This window comes from Vanrija pseudolonga, chromosome 3 (genome assembly GCF_020906515.1).
Source record: "Vanrija pseudolonga chromosome 3, complete sequence".
NCBI lineage: Eukaryota > Fungi > Basidiomycota > Tremellomycetes > Trichosporonales > Trichosporonaceae > Vanrija > Vanrija pseudolonga.
The window spans coordinates 3622841-3640228 of record NC_085851.1 but is presented as its reverse complement, the minus strand read 5'-3'; the positions used below and the strand labels follow the sequence as shown (position 1 = coordinate 3640228).

The 17388-nt window shown below is 62.8% G+C and overlaps 9 protein-coding genes across 9 annotated transcripts; 5 read left to right on the top strand and 4 right to left on the bottom strand.

Moving 5' to 3' along the window:
- The first annotated feature begins 102 nt into the window (after positions 1-102).
- SPBC16D10.01c (putative assembly chaperone of rpl4) lies at positions 103-1782 on the top strand. Its single transcript, XM_062771499.1, has 5 exons — positions 103-227; positions 263-414; positions 458-720; positions 772-950; positions 990-1782. The coding sequence occupies exons 1-5, from the start codon at positions 131-133 to the stop codon at positions 1457-1459; spliced, it is 1161 nt and encodes a 386-aa protein (XP_062627483.1). The 5' UTR covers positions 103-130; the 3' UTR covers positions 1460-1782.
- On the bottom strand, positions 1557-2022 carry SDH6 (Succinate dehydrogenase assembly factor 1, mitochondrial; the record flags this gene model as incomplete). Its single annotated transcript, XM_062771498.1, has 4 exons — positions 1557-1700; positions 1779-1868; positions 1910-1940; positions 1976-2022. 4 exons carry the CDS (start codon positions 2020-2022, stop codon positions 1557-1559), a joined length of 312 nt encoding a protein of 103 aa, XP_062627482.1.
- Positions 2023-2229: 207 nt separating this feature from the next.
- PRE2 (Proteasome subunit beta type-5) lies at positions 2230-3563 on the top strand. The gene is made up of 5 exons (XM_062771497.1): positions 2230-2453; positions 2575-2813; positions 2901-3027; positions 3076-3346; positions 3396-3563. Exons 1-5 carry the CDS (start codon positions 2289-2291, stop codon positions 3503-3505), a joined length of 912 nt encoding a protein of 303 aa, XP_062627481.1. The 5' UTR covers positions 2230-2288; the 3' UTR covers positions 3506-3563.
- A 126-nt stretch (positions 3564-3689) lies between these two features.
- LOC62_03G004971 (uncharacterized protein) lies at positions 3690-4991 on the top strand. The gene is made up of 4 exons (XM_062771496.1): positions 3690-3817; positions 3861-4124; positions 4179-4326; positions 4364-4991. The coding sequence occupies exons 1-4, from the start codon at positions 3787-3789 to the stop codon at positions 4914-4916; spliced, it is 996 nt and encodes a 331-aa protein (XP_062627480.1). The 5' UTR covers positions 3690-3786; the 3' UTR covers positions 4917-4991.
- A 181-nt stretch (positions 4992-5172) lies between these two features.
- Positions 5173-7202, top strand: PIGS (GPI transamidase component PIG-S; the record flags this gene model as incomplete). The annotated part of the gene is made up of 7 exons (XM_062771495.1): positions 5173-5394; positions 5441-5798; positions 5847-6026; positions 6074-6244; positions 6280-6366; positions 6411-6916; positions 6975-7202. 7 exons carry the CDS (start codon positions 5173-5175, stop codon positions 7200-7202), a joined length of 1752 nt encoding a protein of 583 aa, XP_062627479.1.
- A 53-nt stretch (positions 7203-7255) lies between these two features.
- LOC62_03G004969 (uncharacterized protein) lies at positions 7256-10450 on the bottom strand. Its single transcript, XM_062771494.1, has 3 exons — positions 10075-10450; positions 9352-9863; positions 7256-9294 (listed from the first exon to the last, which is right to left on the bottom strand). The coding sequence occupies exons 1-3, from the start codon at positions 10118-10120 to the stop codon at positions 7564-7566; spliced, it is 2289 nt and encodes a 762-aa protein (XP_062627478.1). The 5' UTR covers positions 10121-10450; the 3' UTR covers positions 7256-7563.
- A 2330-nt stretch (positions 10451-12780) lies between these two features.
- UBC6 (Ubiquitin-conjugating enzyme E2 6) lies at positions 12781-14109 on the top strand (the record flags this gene model as incomplete). The annotated part of the gene is made up of 6 exons (XM_062771493.1): positions 12781-12882; positions 13003-13082; positions 13121-13275; positions 13316-13400; positions 13446-13617; positions 13714-14109. Exons 3-6 carry the CDS (start codon positions 13164-13166, stop codon positions 14107-14109), a joined length of 765 nt encoding a protein of 254 aa, XP_062627477.1. The 5' UTR covers positions 12781-12882; positions 13003-13082; positions 13121-13163.
- Positions 14110-14350: 241 nt separating this feature from the next.
- MRPS5 (37S ribosomal protein S5, mitochondrial) lies at positions 14351-15492 on the bottom strand. The gene is made up of 3 exons (XM_062771492.1): positions 14931-15492; positions 14621-14874; positions 14351-14567 (listed from the first exon to the last, which is right to left on the bottom strand). Exons 1-3 carry the CDS (start codon positions 15460-15462, stop codon positions 14433-14435), a joined length of 921 nt encoding a protein of 306 aa, XP_062627476.1. The 5' UTR covers positions 15463-15492; the 3' UTR covers positions 14351-14432.
- Positions 15493-15709: 217 nt separating this feature from the next.
- On the bottom strand, positions 15710-17097 carry LOC62_03G004966 (uncharacterized protein; the record flags this gene model as incomplete). Its single annotated transcript, XM_062771491.1, has 2 exons — positions 15710-16117; positions 16759-17097. 2 exons carry the CDS (start codon positions 17095-17097, stop codon positions 15710-15712), a joined length of 747 nt encoding a protein of 248 aa, XP_062627475.1.
- Between the last annotated feature and the right edge of the window lie 291 nt (positions 17098-17388).

Below are 17388 nucleotides of genomic sequence, written 5' to 3'. Positions count from 1 at the left end.
TCCGACGTCGTTACGGTTCCGACGTCATTTAGAATCCAGTCACGTGATGCTATCCAATATTTGCGTTTTCGTCGCGTTGAACTGGTGTTCCAAGTTGACAGTATCCATCTCACGACCTCACGACAAAACAATGGTCAAGACAAAGTCCAAGGCGCGCAAGGGAGCAGTAGCGAAGGCACCTAAGCCTGCGCCGTCAGGTTCGGCTGCCGATGTCCCAGGTCTCATTGGTGAGCTCCTCCCTCCTGGCGTCACTAACAACAAGACAAGGCGCACGTCCTGCTCGCGCAGTCCAACTTTGACCTGGCGATCAAGTTCCTCGAGCGCGCGCTGCAGCTCGAGCCGACCAATCTTGAGGCGCGCGAGCTGCTTGGCGTCGCAGAGCTGGAGGAGGGTGATGGAGACAAGGGACGCGAGGTGGGTTGCCCGGTCCAACCTCACCCTACAGAGTCACTGACAGGGCCGGCAGCACCTCCTCCACCTGTTCCCCCCGCACACGGCCGAGCCACCCAGCTCCCCCTCGCCATACCTCTACCTCGCGCAGAGCGCATCCGAGCCGCAGGAGGCGCTGGGGTACTACTCGACCGCGGCGGCCATGATTGAGAACAAGCTGAACGGAAAGGGCAAGGGCAAGGCCGCGGACCCCGCCGAGGTGGAGGAGGAGCGCCGCATGGCGGTCACTTCGCTGATTGCCATGATTGAGATCTGGATGAGCGACCTGTGGTGAGTGGCTGTGGGGACTTGGCAGATGAGTATGGCTCATCACGCACGCAGCTTCGAGGCCGAGGCGTCAAATAACTGCGACGCGCTGATCGCGCGCGCCGTGTCGGTCGCACCGAATGACCCAGAGGTGCTCCTTACCCTCGCGTCCATCCGCCTCTCGCAGTCCAAGTTTGACGAGGCCAAGGCGACGATTCTGCAGGTGTACTCTGACCTTGAGGGCCGGGATCCATGTGAGTGGTGATGTTGCGACGGCGCGCTGACGACAACAGTCGACCCCATGCTCCCGGGTCTGCCGGTGCGGTTGACGTTTGCGCGCCTGCTCCTCGAGCACCACCTGCACCTCGAGGCGCTGGACATCCTGTCCACCGTGCGCGAGGAGGACTCGCTCGAGGTCGAGGGCGCGTACCTCGAGGGCTGGGCGTACCACCTGCGCGGGGAGGCTGTCGAGGCGGACCCGACGCTGCTCGCAGCGGCGTCCAACGACGACAACGACGAGGACAAGCCCCTGACCGTGGCGGAGAACTATGCCGAGTCGATGCGCGCGCTGCTCGAGGCCGCCAAGCTCTTCACCGAGCAGGAGTACCCCGACGAGGGCATCGGCGCGCACATCCAGGAGCTGCTCAAGGGCCTCGAGGCGCGCGGCGTCCAGCCCGCAGTCAACGAGGAGGCGGAGGACGACGCGGCCGACGAGGGCGGCTGGGAAGATGTCGAGGGCGACGGCGACGTCGAGATGGCCTAGGTGCCGGGGTTGGCTGGCCCACAACAACAATAGACTCGGAACGATCCATGCTAGATAATGCGATGTACAACAGTGCCGTGGCCGTGCTACGCTGCTACTACTTCTTGAGAGCGGCCTTCTCGGCGCGCGCCCGCGCCCGCGCCACCTCGTTGGCCCACCAGTCCTCCATGTCGCTGCTGACGCCGATATGCCGCACGCTGGGCTCGGACAGCATCTCGAGGGTACGCCCGAACTTGCGGATCTGGAGTCGAGCAGGTCAGTAGAGTTGCGTTGCGCTGCGCTGCGACATGACTTGACGCGACGCGACGCCACCACCCACCTGGTGCTCGATCGCAGCGTAGTCGCGCGCCGTGAGCGGCGGGTGGTGGAAGTTGTACCGCAGGTGAATGAGGAACTGGTTTCGCTGGTCCTGTCGGGTAGTCAGCGACGGAGGCGGGAGAGGCTACCCACCTTGCCCTTGGACATGGCGTTGCGGACGCCCCTGCCGGTTAGTGCTGGTATGGCAAGACGACCCACTGCCGGTACAGGTTGATGACCTCCTGCTGCAGGCCTGACCTCGCCATGTTGGTGCTGTTGTTAATGCTGTCGATATACCGGGAAGAGCCGAGATGCGACATCACTTGGCCGACTTTCTAGTGCCTCAAGCTGCAATGTCGAGGGCGCCACGTGGTAATTTTATCCGGTCCGCCTTTAAGCCCCAGTGACGCGCGGCGTCGAGCACACTTCGTCAGTCTGCGACCACGGCAGGTGGGATGCATCACTGTCAGCGACTCGTTTACATCTGCGCCATCTAGACATTGACCACCACCGACGACAGACGACAGACACAATGGACTCCCTCGTCGCCAAGCTCCAGCCCCAGTCCCTGCACACACACAACGACGGCGAGGCCTCATCGCACGCCGACGCGGCGGCGTGGGGCAGCATGGCTGGGTTCGGTAACCTCGACCGCAGCGGCGCCGTTGAGAGCATGGCCGTGCCCGGCGTTCCCGACGTGAGTAGCTGGCGGCGTGCAGCGCGCAGCGGTACGAGCGGATAGCCTTCTTCGGCGTCCTCAGCGCGGCGCAAGACGACGCGGCAAAGGAACCACCGGACCACCTGCTGACTCCCCCCAGCCCCTCGCCTTCCTCTCCCTCCACACCGACTCGATGTCGTCCAACCCCCAGGCCAAGATCAAGCTGGCCCACGGCACGACGACCCTCGCGTTCCGCTTCAAGGGCGGCATCATTGTTGCCGTCGACTCGCGCGCAACAGCAGGCTCGTACATTGCCTCGGGAACAGTCAAGAAGGTCATCGAGATCAACCCCTACCTCCTTGGTACCATGGCCGGTGGTGCCGCCGACTGCCAGTACTGGTGAGTAGGGCGGGGTGTGGGGAGCAAGAGGTGCTTGCTTCGCCCCTCAGACGGTGTTGTTGCGTCCCGGCATGCTGACTCCCCCAGGGAGACCTACCTCGGCATGCAGTGCCGCCTCCACGAGCTCCGTAACAAGGAGCGCATCTCGGTCGCCGCCGCGTCCAAGATCCTCTCCAACATTGTCTACCAGTACAAGGGCATGGGCTTGAGCATGGTGAGTGTGGTGGGCTTTCCATGAAAGGTAGCTGACACCACACTCCAGGGAACAATGATCTGCGGCTGGGACAAGACTGGCCCCGCCCTCTTCTACGTCGACTCGGACGGACAGCGCTTGAAGGGCGACCTCTTCTCGGTCGGCTCGGGTAGCACGTACGCGTACGGTGTCCTCGACCAGGGCTACCACTGGGACCTGTCGGACGAGGACGCGCAGGAGCTCGGCCGCCGGTCGATCACTGCGGCTGGTCACCGCGACGCCTACTCGGGTAACTCGATCAACCTGTACCACGTGCGGGAGAACGGCTGGGAGTTCATCGGTGCGTTTGCTGTGTTCTTTACCACATTGCAGCAGCTGACACGACCCAGACAACTACGACCTCAGCGAGCAGTACTACAAGTACGACGCGGAGAAGAAGGAGAAGGCGGCCGCGGCTGCTGCTGCTGCATCTGGTGGCTCCCCGATTGCTGTCGAGTAGACTGGTGTATGCATAGTACTGGAAGACATGTAGACGAGATATGCAGTGTGTGGTAGAGCTCTGGTTGTGGCTGTGGTGGTGGCGGGAGTATTTTCGGTCACCGATTGTCGTCACTGTGAACAAAGATCGGTCGGCACATTGATGGCTTGTGTTGTTCGTTCTACTCTTTGCCTTCTTTCGTTTCTTCCAATTCACTCTTCTCTGCACATCAAGAGCGCATCAGAGGACCTAGCCGACATATACCGCAACCAGCATCCATAACCCGTACCCACACCGCCGCCATGTCGACGGCCCCAACACCCATCCCAGCGGGTAGGTTCCCCGACCCGCGTCCCCAACCTACTAAACCAAACAGACGCGCTCAACCGGTACCGCATCGCGCACCCCGACCGCGAGGTCAAGACGGTCATTCGCCGCCTGACACGTCTCCCGCTGCTGGCGGCGCAGCCGGTGCCGGATGACAGCGCGGGGCTGGACCACGCGCAGGAGCTGGCGTACGAGCGCGAGCTGGTACGCCTCGAGGTGGACAAGTGGCGTCTCGGTGTCGAGCGGACGGTGGTTAGCGTGCGCACGCTGGAACGGCAGCGAGAGAGCTATCTGTCCAAGACGGCCGAGACTGGTGCGTTGTGGCGGAGTGGAAGGGAGAAGGCGACCGAGCTGACGCGACTCGCAGTCGAAAGAACACGAAAGCTCCGCCAGACGCTCGAGGAAGAAAAGGTCTTGCTCAAGAAGGGCCTCGCGGAACGCGACCACCGCGTCAAGTGTGACGAGGTCGCCAAGAAGATTGTCGCGCGGGGCAAGACGAGAAAGGAGCTGGAAGCGTGGGTTAGAGTTTCGTTGGCGTTGCTAACCCCGCAGGCAAATAGACGAGATCAAGGCGTCGCTCGCGGAGCACCGCGCGCTGTACGAGCAGGTCCTTGCCGTGGCTCAGGCGCGCGCCGACACGTTCACGCGCATCACGGCGCTGGTGGAGGAGTGCCGCGCTCTCAAGCCGGCACCCGAGGCCCTGGCGGTCGACGGCGAGATGGACGTGGACGACGCACCGGAAGCGTCAGGCAAGGCGGCCCCACGGCTCAGCGCCACGACATTACCGTTCCAGCCCTCGGCTGCGAGCGGCTCGTCATCGCGCCCGGCGTCCAAGTCGCCCGCGCCGCACCCGCTCCCCACGCGCCCCGGACGCACAGCAGCAGCGTACAATGCGCGCTCGAGCTCTGGCCCCGCCAGCCTGCCCCAGCGCCCTAGCAGCCTGCGCAACGTCACTGGTAGCCTGGAGGAGGGCGAGCTTGGCGACGACGGAGAGGACGGAGAGGTCAAGGAGGCGGGCGGGGCGGGCGGCAAGCGCAAGGCTGCGCCTGAGGCTGAGCCGGCCGGGCGCGAGACGCGCTCGACACGGTCCAGAACGGCCAAGTAGGAGGAGAGTGTGGCATGTAGTTTGCGCGGGTGTAGCGTGGTCTTGGGGCGTAGCGTAGTCCTGTCTGCATTAGAGCTTGGCATACTGGGACATGTTGGATGCATGGAGAGGTGTATACAGCAGCCATCCGTGGAAGAGAATAACGGTTACCCCGGAGCCCCGCATTGACAAAGTCAACCATTCGTTCCACGCCGCGTCGTCAGTCACGTCAATGTTGACGCTGGTCGACTCTGCTCTGCACTCCCCTCTACACGCAATGTCCAAATCCGACCCACCAGAGGGCGGCGCCCCCGCCGCAACCACACCGACAGCCGACAGCGTGCTGGCGGCCATCAACCCGCCGACACGCAAGCGCCTGCTCGTGGCCCTGTGCTTTCCGCTCTTCGTGCTCCTCGCCGCGCCGTACTGGTGGTGGGCGACGGCGATCGAGCGGCTCCCGTTGCCGGCGGAGCGCATCGCAGCGCTTGAACTGACCCCCGTGAGCCCGCTCGTCTCCCCCACGGCCCCAGCTGACCCGAGCCCAGACCCCCGACATCACAACCCGCATCCTCTTCACGGCCGGCGGCGGCGCGTTCCCCACCCCGCCTGAAGGACGCGCCAACTTCCCCCTCCGCACCAAGCTCCAGGTGCTCGGGCAGGAAGTAACCAAGGGCGTGGACGGCATCCTCGCGCAGAAGAAGCCCGCCGAGCGCGGACAGCGGCGCTGGGAGCTCGTGTATGACGGCGACGCGGCGCTGCGCGTGCACATCGCCGTGTCGAGCGCCGCCAACGCCAGCTTCCCGCTCGAGCCGTACGTCTCGACTGCGGGCTCGGACAGCCTGCCGGACGGGACGCTCGTCGTGCCTGTCCACCCGGGCCAAGTGTCCGACCTCAACCTGAAGCGTGCGTCCGGGAGGGGGGAGCGAGGGCGTGGCTGACCCCCGATGACAGGCCACTACAAGATCGCACTGATCAACGGCATACACAACCTCCTGCCCCCGCACCTGCCTGGCATTCCCGTCCGCGCGCTAGCCTACAGGCCGAACATCACGCTCAGCTTTGTGCTCGTCAACGAGGATGCCGCGGACGGGAGCTACGTGAGCGGGTGGGATGTGGAGGGGGCGTTGCGGGGTGAGTCGCGGCCGACTGTAGCGTGCGTACACTAACTTCGCCCCAAGACCACTTCCTCCCCCAGATCACGCCCCTCGCCCCCGTGTTCAACTTCTCCATCGAGAGCCAGGTGCTCTACCACGCCCCGCTGACATTCGAGCCTGATCACGCCGAGGGCGACGGCTGGCGGATCAACGACGAGCAGCTCAAGATCTTCGTCTCGGAGCGCTGGAGCCTGGGTGCGTTGGCCGCTGTAGTTCGCGCTAACGCCCAGACTCGGGCAGCACCAACAACCCCGTCCTCCGCTTCCTCATCTTCGTACCCTCTGCCACGCACCGCCCGCTGCACCTCGGCGCCGAGAGTGAGTTGGCTCCGCTCCGCAGCTACGCTAACGACGCCCGCCAGACGGCGACGCCTTCCTCATCCCGCAGTTCGGCTCGGCCGTGCTCCTCAACCCGCCCGACGGCGAGGCCAAGGCGTACCGCCTGACGCTCGACGCGCTGGACGCGCCGTTCGCCCAGTTCGTCGAGCACTTTTACCAGCTGCTCTCGATCCCCGCGCGGCCGTCACAGGTGCACGTTGCGCCCGGCGACGACGACGCGGGGCGCGGGCTCGCGAGCCCCCTCTCGCCGTGGCAGCTCGACACGGTCCTCCGCACGCGCCTGGCAGAAAACACGGCCGAGGCGAAGAAGACGCTCGCGAGCATGGTCCGCCTCATCGCCAAAATCGAGGAGATGAAGGTCGGCGCCGGGGTGCGCGACAAGATCCTCGGCGCGGTCAGCAAGCTCGAGGGCCTGCCGGCCACCGCGCGCGCAAACTCGCCCCGCGCAGCGTTCGTGCTATCACGCGACGCGGTCGCGCTTGCCAACGAGGCCTTCTTCGACCCGTCCATGATGGGCCTGCTCTACTTCGTACGTCAGCACACGTCGCATGCCTGCCTGCCCTGCCCTGCCACTGACGTCGTCATAGCCCGATCAGCACAAATTCGCAGTATACACGCCCTTGTTCGCACCCATCTGTGTGACCATGATCGCCGGTCTCCTCCGCGAACTTCGGGCCTGGATCAAGCGTCGCAAGGCCCGCAAGGCAGCGGCAGCGGCCCCCGCGGCGGGTAAGTCGTCAACGGCCACGTCAACGGCGACGCCAGCACCGAACAGTGCCAGGCAACGCACTGTTGCTGCCACCGCCGAGGAGTAGACACATTTTGTAGATCCAATGCAACAGAGACCAATTTCAGACCACATATTCATCCCAACGAGACTGGCGGTGATAACTGGGGCCTATTGACACAGTATTTGATTTGACAAAAGGGAGACTGGAGACACATAGAGACTCTGTTCCGACACCAGGACCGGCTCGGCCCATTTTTTTTTCTTCTCTTCACTTCTAGTATTTGTTATGCTGTTTGTTTCGTTGATTCGTGGGTGGGTAGGTGGGGGGAAGGGGTGTGGGGAATGTGCAGGGTGGTGGTGGTGGTGGTTGGGAAAGGAGGAAAGTGATGCCTTCAGCGCTTGAAAGCCATGCTTCGTTTCACGTCGTCCACAATCATGTCCAGGGCTTAAATCTGCAGAGGAGCGACCTCGCCGCGCTTGCGAGCCTTGCGACGGTCCTTGCGGCTCAGAGCCGACGACTCGTCATACTCGGTCGGCTGGAGCAGAGGAGAAATCAGCATCCGGCTGGCCGGGTGCTGGGGTGCCATGAGCGTGTCGCCAAGGGCAGTAGGGCCGTGGCTGCTCCTTCCGATAGGCGACGAGTACGCGTTGTACGCGACGCTCTGGACAGGAGAGTGGTCGTGCTGGGCCCGCTTGGACGAGGCAAAGTTGCGGCGCATGTACATGGACACTGGCACCTTGTCGAAGCGGAAGAGGTGCCTCAGCTGGTCCTGGGTCTCGCCAGCGGCCTCGTCACCGTCAAGGTCGTTGACTCTAAGCACCGACGCGTCGAGCATGTCCTCGAGCGAGAAGGCAGCCTCGTCCTCGGAAGGTGTAGACTCGCGCTCGTCGACCAGCGCCTGGGCGGCACGACGAGCTGCAATGTATCGAGGGTGACCTGGGATCGACGAGTAGCGGACCTTCTTGACGCTGGGCGAGAAGGGGTCAGTCGAGTTGAGGCTTGAGCGGCGCTTGACAGTCGACGAGATGGAGGCCGTGTCCGAAGTCTTTGTACGGCGACGGCGCGTAAACGGCGACTTTGTGGTGACACCGGTGCCGTCAATGACCGCGTGGGCACATGGCTCGTCGCTGACGTGGAAAGTGCCCATCATGGGAAGAGCAGGTGCCGCGGCAGGAGTGACGACGGGAACAGGAGTGACGGGTGCCACAGTGGCAGGCGCAGGAGTGGAGAGCGAGCTGGTGGTTGACAGGGCTGGTGAGTCGACAGTCATATCCGTGATGACAATGGACGGGTTGCCCATGTCAAGGGCAGCCATGTCCAAGGCAGCGACGTCCAGGTTGGTCACATCCAGGCCAGAGACGTCCAGGTTTGCCACATCGAGGCTGGAGATGTCGAGGTCCGCCAGGGAAGTGACGCCGCCAAAGCCAGAGGTGAGCTGTTGGCCGATGATCTCGTCCAAGGCAGGGCTATCGAGGACGGGCATGTCCTCCTCGGCCATGGAGTCGGTCGTGTCGCCTCCGTCGTCATCGCCGTCGAGGCCCGACCAGTCGCTGTCCGTGTCGTCGGCGTCGGCATCGATGACGAGCTGCTGCTCGCCAGCAGAAGCTGAAGCGCTCTCGCCAACGGAACCGCCGGTCCTAGATGAACGCTCTCCACGCCTTGTAGCACGCGAGCGGTCGTTGCGGGGCTGGACGAGCACGAACTGGCCGTCCCAGTTCTCCATGAGAATAAGAGGCGCATCCGAGGCAGCCTCAGCTTCGCCGGTACCAAAGGGCTGGGGGAAGCCAAACTCGTCCAGGGCCTCGTCCGTGTCCGAGGTCTCCGAGGAAGACATTGGGTCGTCCGAGTCGGAGGCGTGGACAGACGACTGCGACTGCATGTTTTCGATGTCGGAACCGCTCAGCTGAGCGATAACGTCCTCGTCGTCTTCCTCCTCCTGCCACCATTCCTGTTCGGTGTCGTCGTCGGCTTGTGGCACAACAGGACCAGCGCCATAGTGGAGGTCTTCGATCTCTTGGCCTGCAAACGCCTCGGGAAGGCCTCCAATTGCCTCGTCCTCGGTCTCATCGCCGGCAAATAGAGATTGGGTGTTCTCCCTGTCACTCTCGTCGTCGCCATAAGATGAGGTAGAGTCAGAGTCGATTGGCGGCTTGGGGAATCTTGTTTGTGTGGGAGTCTGCGACAATCGGTCAGTTCCCTGTTGGCGCCCACCTGGCAATCCCAAGCCACTTACCACGCTGCCGCCAAACCGATCGCCGCCGAAGCCAAACTTGTCATCGCGAGCGCGACGGCGAGCGACTTCACCTAACTTGAGCTTGCGTTTCCTCTCGCGGCCGCTAGGGCCAGAGGTTGTGGGGCGTGGTGCCATGGAAGGCCGCTCCTGTGTCGTTGCGGGGATGGTATGAGGCGAGCTGCCAAATGCTCTCCCCTTGCCCTTGTCCTTTGACGACGGGGTAGCAGATGGAAGGGACTCTCTCTTTTTGCTTTTGCGGATAGGAATAGGCATATAGTTGATGTCTTCGTCCTCGGTCTCGTCGTCATCGGCTGGGGTCAGGTCCGAGGAACTGCTGCTGCTGTCTGAGAAGACGCTGCGTCGCTGGTTGCTCGACGACTGTCCGCGTGACCGTGGGCCAGAGGACGAGGCGCGGCTCTGGGGTGTGGTTGGACGAATAGAAAGTTTGATTTTTGGGAGGGGGGAAGTGTTGATGGGCGGAGAGTGGGTTGAGTTGGAAGGGGAGGTTGGGCCTGCAAGTCGCGTGAGCGTTTGTTCAATCAAATCATGCTCGTCCATGTATCAACGTCGCGTTGTCTGGTCTACCATGTTGTGTGCGCACAGGCGCGCGCCCTCGCTCAGAGAAGATGGACGCGTCCTTTGATCCGAAAAGGCGGCGCGAAGCAAAGACACACATGGCCACCCACACACACACCACGCGCGCCCCCCCACACACAAACTTACCTCGTTTGCCCTTCCTCCCCGCGCTTGAATTCATCGTGATGGACATCGAGTGGCGTCAAGCGGACGCCTTTTCAAGCACAGTGTATCTTGTAGTGGTTCTGAGAAGAGAACAGGTGAATGTAGAGCTTGTTTTGGCCGAGTTGGGTGGCGATGAGGTTGTGACGCCTATTTGTTGGGTGGTCGTGCGAGAGGGAAGGGGGGGATGGCTGCGAGAAGGTTGCCGACATGGAACGTGGCTAGACCAAGCGATTGGGCTGAAGTGTTGGACTGGGGATGCAGTCCGTTATGGTGGCCTCGTTGGAGATGGCCCCTTGTAAAGGAGTGGGTTTGCTTGTAGCTGCGAGCTGATGGTGGTGCGAGTGCGATGTAGTTGTGTAGATGAGTGAGATTCAAGTTGGTTGCAAGTGGTTGCACAAGAATTCTGCAGGCGGCGGCGGCGGCGGCGGCGGCGGCGGAAGACGAGACGGCCCAGCCCAGCCAGGGGCAGCGAGGGGCATATGCAGGCGGGCTTGCAACTTTTGTTAAGATTTTTCCTGAATAGAGCAATTGGGCGGAACAGCACACGCTCAGGTTCAGGGCGACACGCCATTTTTACCCTGAACTTGTACCGACACCGACAACGGCGGACATGACGGCGGACGAAGGGCAAAGGTGCAACTTTTTTTTTTTGGCAAGACAGAAGAGAAGACGTCAAGGCCGGCCTGGAACCTGGCGGCGGAGAGGGAGAGATGCAGCAAGATGATGGGCAGCAGCGACGACGGCGGCGACGACGCACCGACACGCGCCACCAGTGAGAAGCATCGTCGTCACGCAGCAAGCAGCAGGTAGCACACGGCACGACAGCCGACTCGAGCCAGCCAGCCGCCACCACGCCCCGGAACCGACGCACATGCGTAACTTCTGCATACTGCTGCTTCGTCACATACCTACCACGAGAACGCGCTAACTCGCACATGACACTGACACACCCCGCGCAATGGTCACGCACTCGCGCGCAAGCAAAGAGGTGGAGCAGACTGCCACTTGTGCAACTCTCGTCATGTCGTGTCGAGTGCTGCCTATCCCCCAAGCCTCACTTGGCCCACCCACCCTTTCCTTCCCTGACACCCACCTGCGCCGGCCTCCCCACCGAACCCACCGATCCGAGACGGCCAGACGACACTGATTTGTATTTTCAAAATTTCAACCTGTCGCAGGCAGGCGAAATCCAAAGCTGAATTACCGCCGTAATCCAATAAGATTAAGACACGCCAAGGTCGTGTGCTGTTGGTTGTTGTTTGTGGTCCGACGACCGACACATCATGCGACCACTCGGCTCCACTCCACCTTCCCCCACCCTGTACCTTGAACAGGTCAGGTGGTCCCACCCACAATTACCCATCCCCCTCAAAGCTGCAACTGCAGGAGCAGCACGCGACCAGGATCGCATACACTGACCGCAACCTTGTTTCCAACCACTTGCAGAGGTGCATTCGACAGAGTGGCAGTTGATAGTCCGCCAATGCATCCACGATCCTTACCCCGCCATTGGCCTACCAGGCCTGCCCTTGTGGCCCCGCCCCACGCTGGCGATCAGCTCCTGAACACCATGACTTGATCCTGCACAATGACAGCAGTGGCGATGCGGCGTGCCCAATCAATCGGATACCAGCCTCGGCGACCCTACACTGGCCACCAATGAGCCCCACGGAGAGGAAGTCGGAACCCAGTGCCTCTCGACTCGACTCGCTTCTACATTGTTCTCCCGTTGGGGAGCGCCAGCAGCGCCTTGCCGTCATATCGGTCGCCGAGTGGCTGCTACTGCTGCGCCGATTGGCAAGGAAGGCCCAAGCGCACCTCGAAGGGCGGCGCCGATCGCGACGCCAGTGCTGCCCTCAGGACGCACATTGCACACGGGCAGTTCACAGCTCACAGCCGTGTCCGCCGACGTACCGGCTGCCCTTCGCCATGACGCGCGCTGCGCACGACCGACTCGCACAGCCTGTGCGGACCCGGGACGAGTGCCAATTCGGCGAGCTATGAGCAATCAGTTGGCCGTGCGATAGCAGGCCTCGTTCGCACAGGCACTTTGCATGCTCCGTCCGAGCTTCCCAGTGGATAGAAGCCCGAGTGCGTCGGAGATCGAGCACTCGTTCCAGTGGCTTCCAGGTCGCCGATTCGCCACTGGGCGAGCTGGAGGGAGGGCTGGGGAAGTCGCTATCTGGGGTATGTTGCCACCTGCCCGTTGTGAGCGTCCCGAGGTGCTGCCGGTGTTGTTTGGCAGTGAGGGATCCGCCAATCGGCTGCCCAAAGGACGAGCGAGCGAGGCGGGTCCCAGTGGCAGTGCTCTTCTAAGCTTGTGATATGGGGGATTCCCTTTGGGCGGTGCACTGCGAGAGAGCCACACCTCCACTCCTCTCCCGCCTCCTCGACACCGCCATCACACCCATGCAGTCTCGTCAACAATGCAGACTGCAACGACCATTAGTCCTCACATCATTGTTGACAAGGGGTAATCTCCGGATATACAGCAGTGATGGGATGATGCCCAAAAATGCCACGTAAACCTTAGTGCGGTATCAATCCGTCTGTCTAGTCCCCGCCCGCCGGCCGTCCATCACCCACGCGACGGCGGTTCGCCGCCCCAAGCCCGCGCAGTCGTCGTCGCCGTGGTGGGACACCTGCTTGCCCCATTGTTGATCGTGTTGGATTTCCACCCTTCCTCGACTTGACTCCAACACTCCAGCCTCCGCGCACGCTCACTCTCCACCACCTTGCCGAGGGTCGAGCCTCTAGTCCAAGATGGCGTCCAAGGTCGCACAAAAGAGGGTACGTCGGCGCCCGTGGTGGCAACAGCTCAGCTCGCTTGTCGTGCCCCTACTGACACCGCCCAGCTCCAGAAGGTGCGCCCAAGGCTCACAGCGCCGCCGAGGGAGCGCGCTCTAACATCTCACAGGAGTACCTCGCCATGCAGAAGTCTCCACCCCCATTCATCTGGGCGGTGCCTGAGGAGAAGAACATCCTCGACTGTGAGTGGTCGTGTGGGGTACCAGCCGCTGACAGTTAGGGCACTTCATCATTGTGAGCAAGCGACGCGGCCAGCTCGACTGATGAGCGATGGGATGCGGAAGAACGGACGACTGACTCCGCAGCGTGGCCCTCCCGACACACCATACGCGGGCGGCGAGTACCACGGACTGATCTGGTTCCCCAGCGACTATCGTGAGCTATTCCAGCATGTTGGCACAGCTCACACCCGCAGCCTTCAAGCCGCCTGATGTCAAGATGTTCACGCCTTCGGGCCGCTTCGAGCCGGGTGTCAAGATCTGCATGAGCATGACATCTTAGTGAGCTGGTGGTCCCTCGATACGTGAACGCAGCTGACGCCCCAGCCACCCCAGCACTTGGAACGCGGCTTGGTCTGTCGCGACCATCCTCACCGGCCTCCTCAGCTTCATGCTGAGCGACGAGATCACTGCCGGTGCGGTCAAGACGACCGACGAGCAGAAGCGCCAGCTTGCTACCCAGTCGCACGCGTTCAACCTCAAGAGCAAGAAGTTCAAGGTGGGTAACATACGCTTCAAGGTCCTCCCGCTGACAATCCACAGGACATCTTCCCTTCAGTGAGCTACGAGCCGAGTGGCATTGTCTGACCTGCAGTACGCCACCCCTAACATGACCGACCTCCCCGACATGGGCCAGCAGAAGGGCAGCACGGTAAGCATTGCGACCGGCACATCAAGCCCTGTCGCTAACCTAGCGCTCATCGAGGTTGCAGAACTGAAGCGCGCCGCCGCCGCCTCTGATGTCGACACGCCCGTGTCGTCAGTCCGCTCATCACCCCTTTCCACCGCCGCCCCCACCCGCACTCAATCCCCCGCCGTCCAACCCCCTATCCCCGCCGACACAGAACCCGCCCAACAACAGGTAGCGCAGCAGCAGCAGGTGCTTCACGCACGCGAGCAGCATGGCCGGCCGTGGATGCCTTCCTGGCGATGGCTCGTCGCCATTGTCTTGCTAGCCGTGCTCGGCCGGCTGTCTACCGGCCAGCAGTGAGCATTGAACCCCACCGCTGTGGCTCCTTGTTGTTATACGATCTGTGTATCTTTGTTACCTGTGGCATATGAGTCTCGTTACATGCATTCGATGTGGAAAAAGTGGGTGGGCACGGGTTGCGGAGGTGGCCCCACTCGCGCGTGTGTTCGACCGCACTTTATCGTCTCGCAAGCAGCCCACACCGGTAGCAGTACGCAACCATCGCCTGCCGCCTCGGATCCCCCCCCCCCCCCCCCCCCCCTCTTCATCAATCTGTGATCTGTGCATGGGAAACTATGATGGGGAATGCAAGCGAGCGACAATAAACCACCACGACCGTCTGTCTATCGGCGGTGGCTGATGTCGGTCGCCCAGCGGCCCCTCTGGCGCTGAATCTCGGGGACGGTCCGCATGCCGGCGCCCTTGTCCTCACGACGACCCTTGTGGCCGTTACCCGAGCCAAGTCCTGGGGGGTTGGCCTGGGGCGGGGTGTCAGCTGCGTTTCTCGTTGTTGTCGTGTTGGTTTACTCACTCCGCCGTGCAGAATCTGGATGGCAGCGTGCAGCACCTGACTGGGGTTACGCGAGCCCTCGATCGTGGCCGACGCGTCGCGGATACCGCACGCCGTGAAGAGGTTGTGCAGCACGCGGGGGACCTGCAGGCCGAATCCGGGCGGGCGGGCGCGCATGATCACCTTGGTCGAGCGCCACTTGAACTCGAGGTCCTTGCCCTGTCCCCAGAGCGTGCGGTTCTCAAACTTGGGCACGTAGTCCATTGAGAGGGTGGCTGGGGGTGGGGTCAGTGACTGAACATCCATCCTAGCTCCTCGGCACCCGACCCACCCTTGCGGAACGCGCCCTCGAGCGACTCGCCCATCTCCTCGGCCTTGCCGCGGCCGACGCCGACGAGGCCGCGCTTCGGGTCGCCGGCAATCATGAAGGCGTAGTGGCTGACCTGCTTGCCCTTGGTGGTCATCTGGACGACGGGGTGCGTCGAGCCCTCCTTGCGGACGAGGTTCCGCAGCTCGAGGATATCAAGGCCCGTGATGGCCGAGATGAGCTGGCCCGACTTGGCAAAGTCGTCGCCGCCCATGCGCTCGGGCAGCGACTTCTCCGACGGCGGGTTCTGGATCACCCGGATCTCGTGGTTGATGTGCTTGTGTACCGGCTGGTCCGGGAAGCGGTTGGGGTAGTCGGGGTGCCGGCGCACGTCGGTCGTCGGCACAATCGTCCGGTGCAGCAGCGACGGGTCGATTGCGGGGGGCTCGGCAGGTGTCCGCGGCTTCTGCGCCGACGACGACGAGGGCACCGACGACATGGCGCGCTGCGCGAGCGACGCGCCGCTCCGTGCGGCGTGCAGTGGTCGGCCGAGCATGGCTGTGGAGAGGTATGACGGTGATGTCGAGGTCGAAGTCGGTTGCGCGAAATCTCAGTTGGCAGCGACTCTGTCCGTTGAGGAGATGGTAAAACGCGGGGGCATTTCCACGTGGCTGGGGTGTGTGGCGGCCCGTGTCGACATCGATCCGGCGACAGCATTTGGTTACAGCACAGTGCTATGCATGGGTACAATGTTGTACAGGACGACGCGCCACGTCGTAGTACAGGATAGCGACTGTGTGCGTTTACAACAATGGCTGTGGCGACCCCCTCTCCCACTCCTCCCGGAGGCTCACCAGCCGCCTCACAGCCTCGCGCTCGAGCTCGCTCCAGTCGTCGCCGACCAAGATGCCGAGCGCAGCGGTGTCATCTTCCCGGGTGGCAGCACCCTCCTCCGTTCTCCCCGATTGCGCCGTTCTTCTCGTCCTCAGCGTGTTTGACCCGCTCGCGCCAGTGCTCGTGGTCTTGCTCGCCGTATCCAGTGTCACCGTGCCGCTCTTGCGCGAGTACCGTACTCGAGCCTTCCGGCGTGTAAGCCCCTCCGCTGGAGCCGCCGAGTCGTCTGATGCTGGATTGACGGAAAAGGAGAGGATTATATCCGGCGGGTCGGAACAGGTGATCACGAGGTCGCCCATCGCGGTGAACAACTTGACCTGGCGTCAGATGGCTCGCAACCGCCACTCACCCTCGGTGTGCGTGTCTCCGCGGCCTCTAGCATGTCGAATAGCCGCGACCATAGCTTGCGCTCTAACGCACTCCATGTTGCGTGGTCGCAGTGTCGCAGAGTGAACCGTGTACGCTCGCCTCTGCGGAGTGTTGATACCGCCGCTGAGTCGCCATCCCGGGACACTCGTACTCTTGTGCGCCCGTTTTGAAGGGAGAATACGAGCGCATTGGGATAACTCGGTGGGTTGACGACCAGCGCGTCGTTGTTTGATCCTACGGGTATGGACGTGCTAGTCGGCGCGAGGCGGTGGGACCGTATCAGCGGCACCGGCGGGGTGGATCGGGGGCGATCCGTCGAGCCACGATGCTGCTGGGGTCCTGGGAGTGGCCGTCGACTAGAGTTCAACCTATGAGCATCCCCCGTCTGTAGCGTATGGGCGTGTAAGGGAGGTGGGGACGATGGCGGCGTGGGCGGGAAGCCCGCCATGGGCGTCGGAGCCGTAACCATAGCTGCCGAGGGCGGGGTTACCGGGGCGTCCGACTCCGCAAAGGACGACACGGCGACAAAGTCAACTCCAGATTCCACTTCCGCGAGCGGCATCTCATCTTCCTCGTGCCCGAAGCGCACCCTCCTCCCAGGCGCGCCGAGCACGGCCGCTGCGGTTGACACCGGCCTCGACGCCGACGCGGTCGCTACCGGTACCGCGGCATCCAGCTGCTCGGCACGCCGCTTACGCCAAGCGGCCTCAAGCTCCCTCAGCTGCGGCGGAGTGTCCTGGAACGCGATGCGGAGGGTCTTCACTGCTGAGCCGGGGGGCGGGGGTACAGGGCGCTGGAGGGGCCGAGCAGAGGTGTTGGTCGAGATCTGGCCTAGCGGCGTGCGGGGGTGTAGTTCCCTCGTGACTGGTGTCGCTTCACGCGGGACGATTCTTCTCCGCTGGCGCTGGCGGTATGGCGGCGTGTCCATGTTGTCGTTGGTGTGGTCGAGGTGCGCGATGATGCTGGTCGGGCTCTTGCCACTGGCAGCATCGTCATTGACACGCCCAACACGCAGTGGACAGCCTCCACTTGGTGGGAAGGAGGGGCCGGAAGTAAACATTGGTTTCATAGGCGTGCAAAGTCCATCTCCGCGCCTACCGCCAATAGGCCCGTAGGCGATAACTTATCCCCGACAGCCAGAATCCATTCGGTGCCGTTTTGCTTCCGTTGTCCGGTTCCGTCGTTTCTGGCTCTGCGAGTCGTTGCGCACCCCCACCCA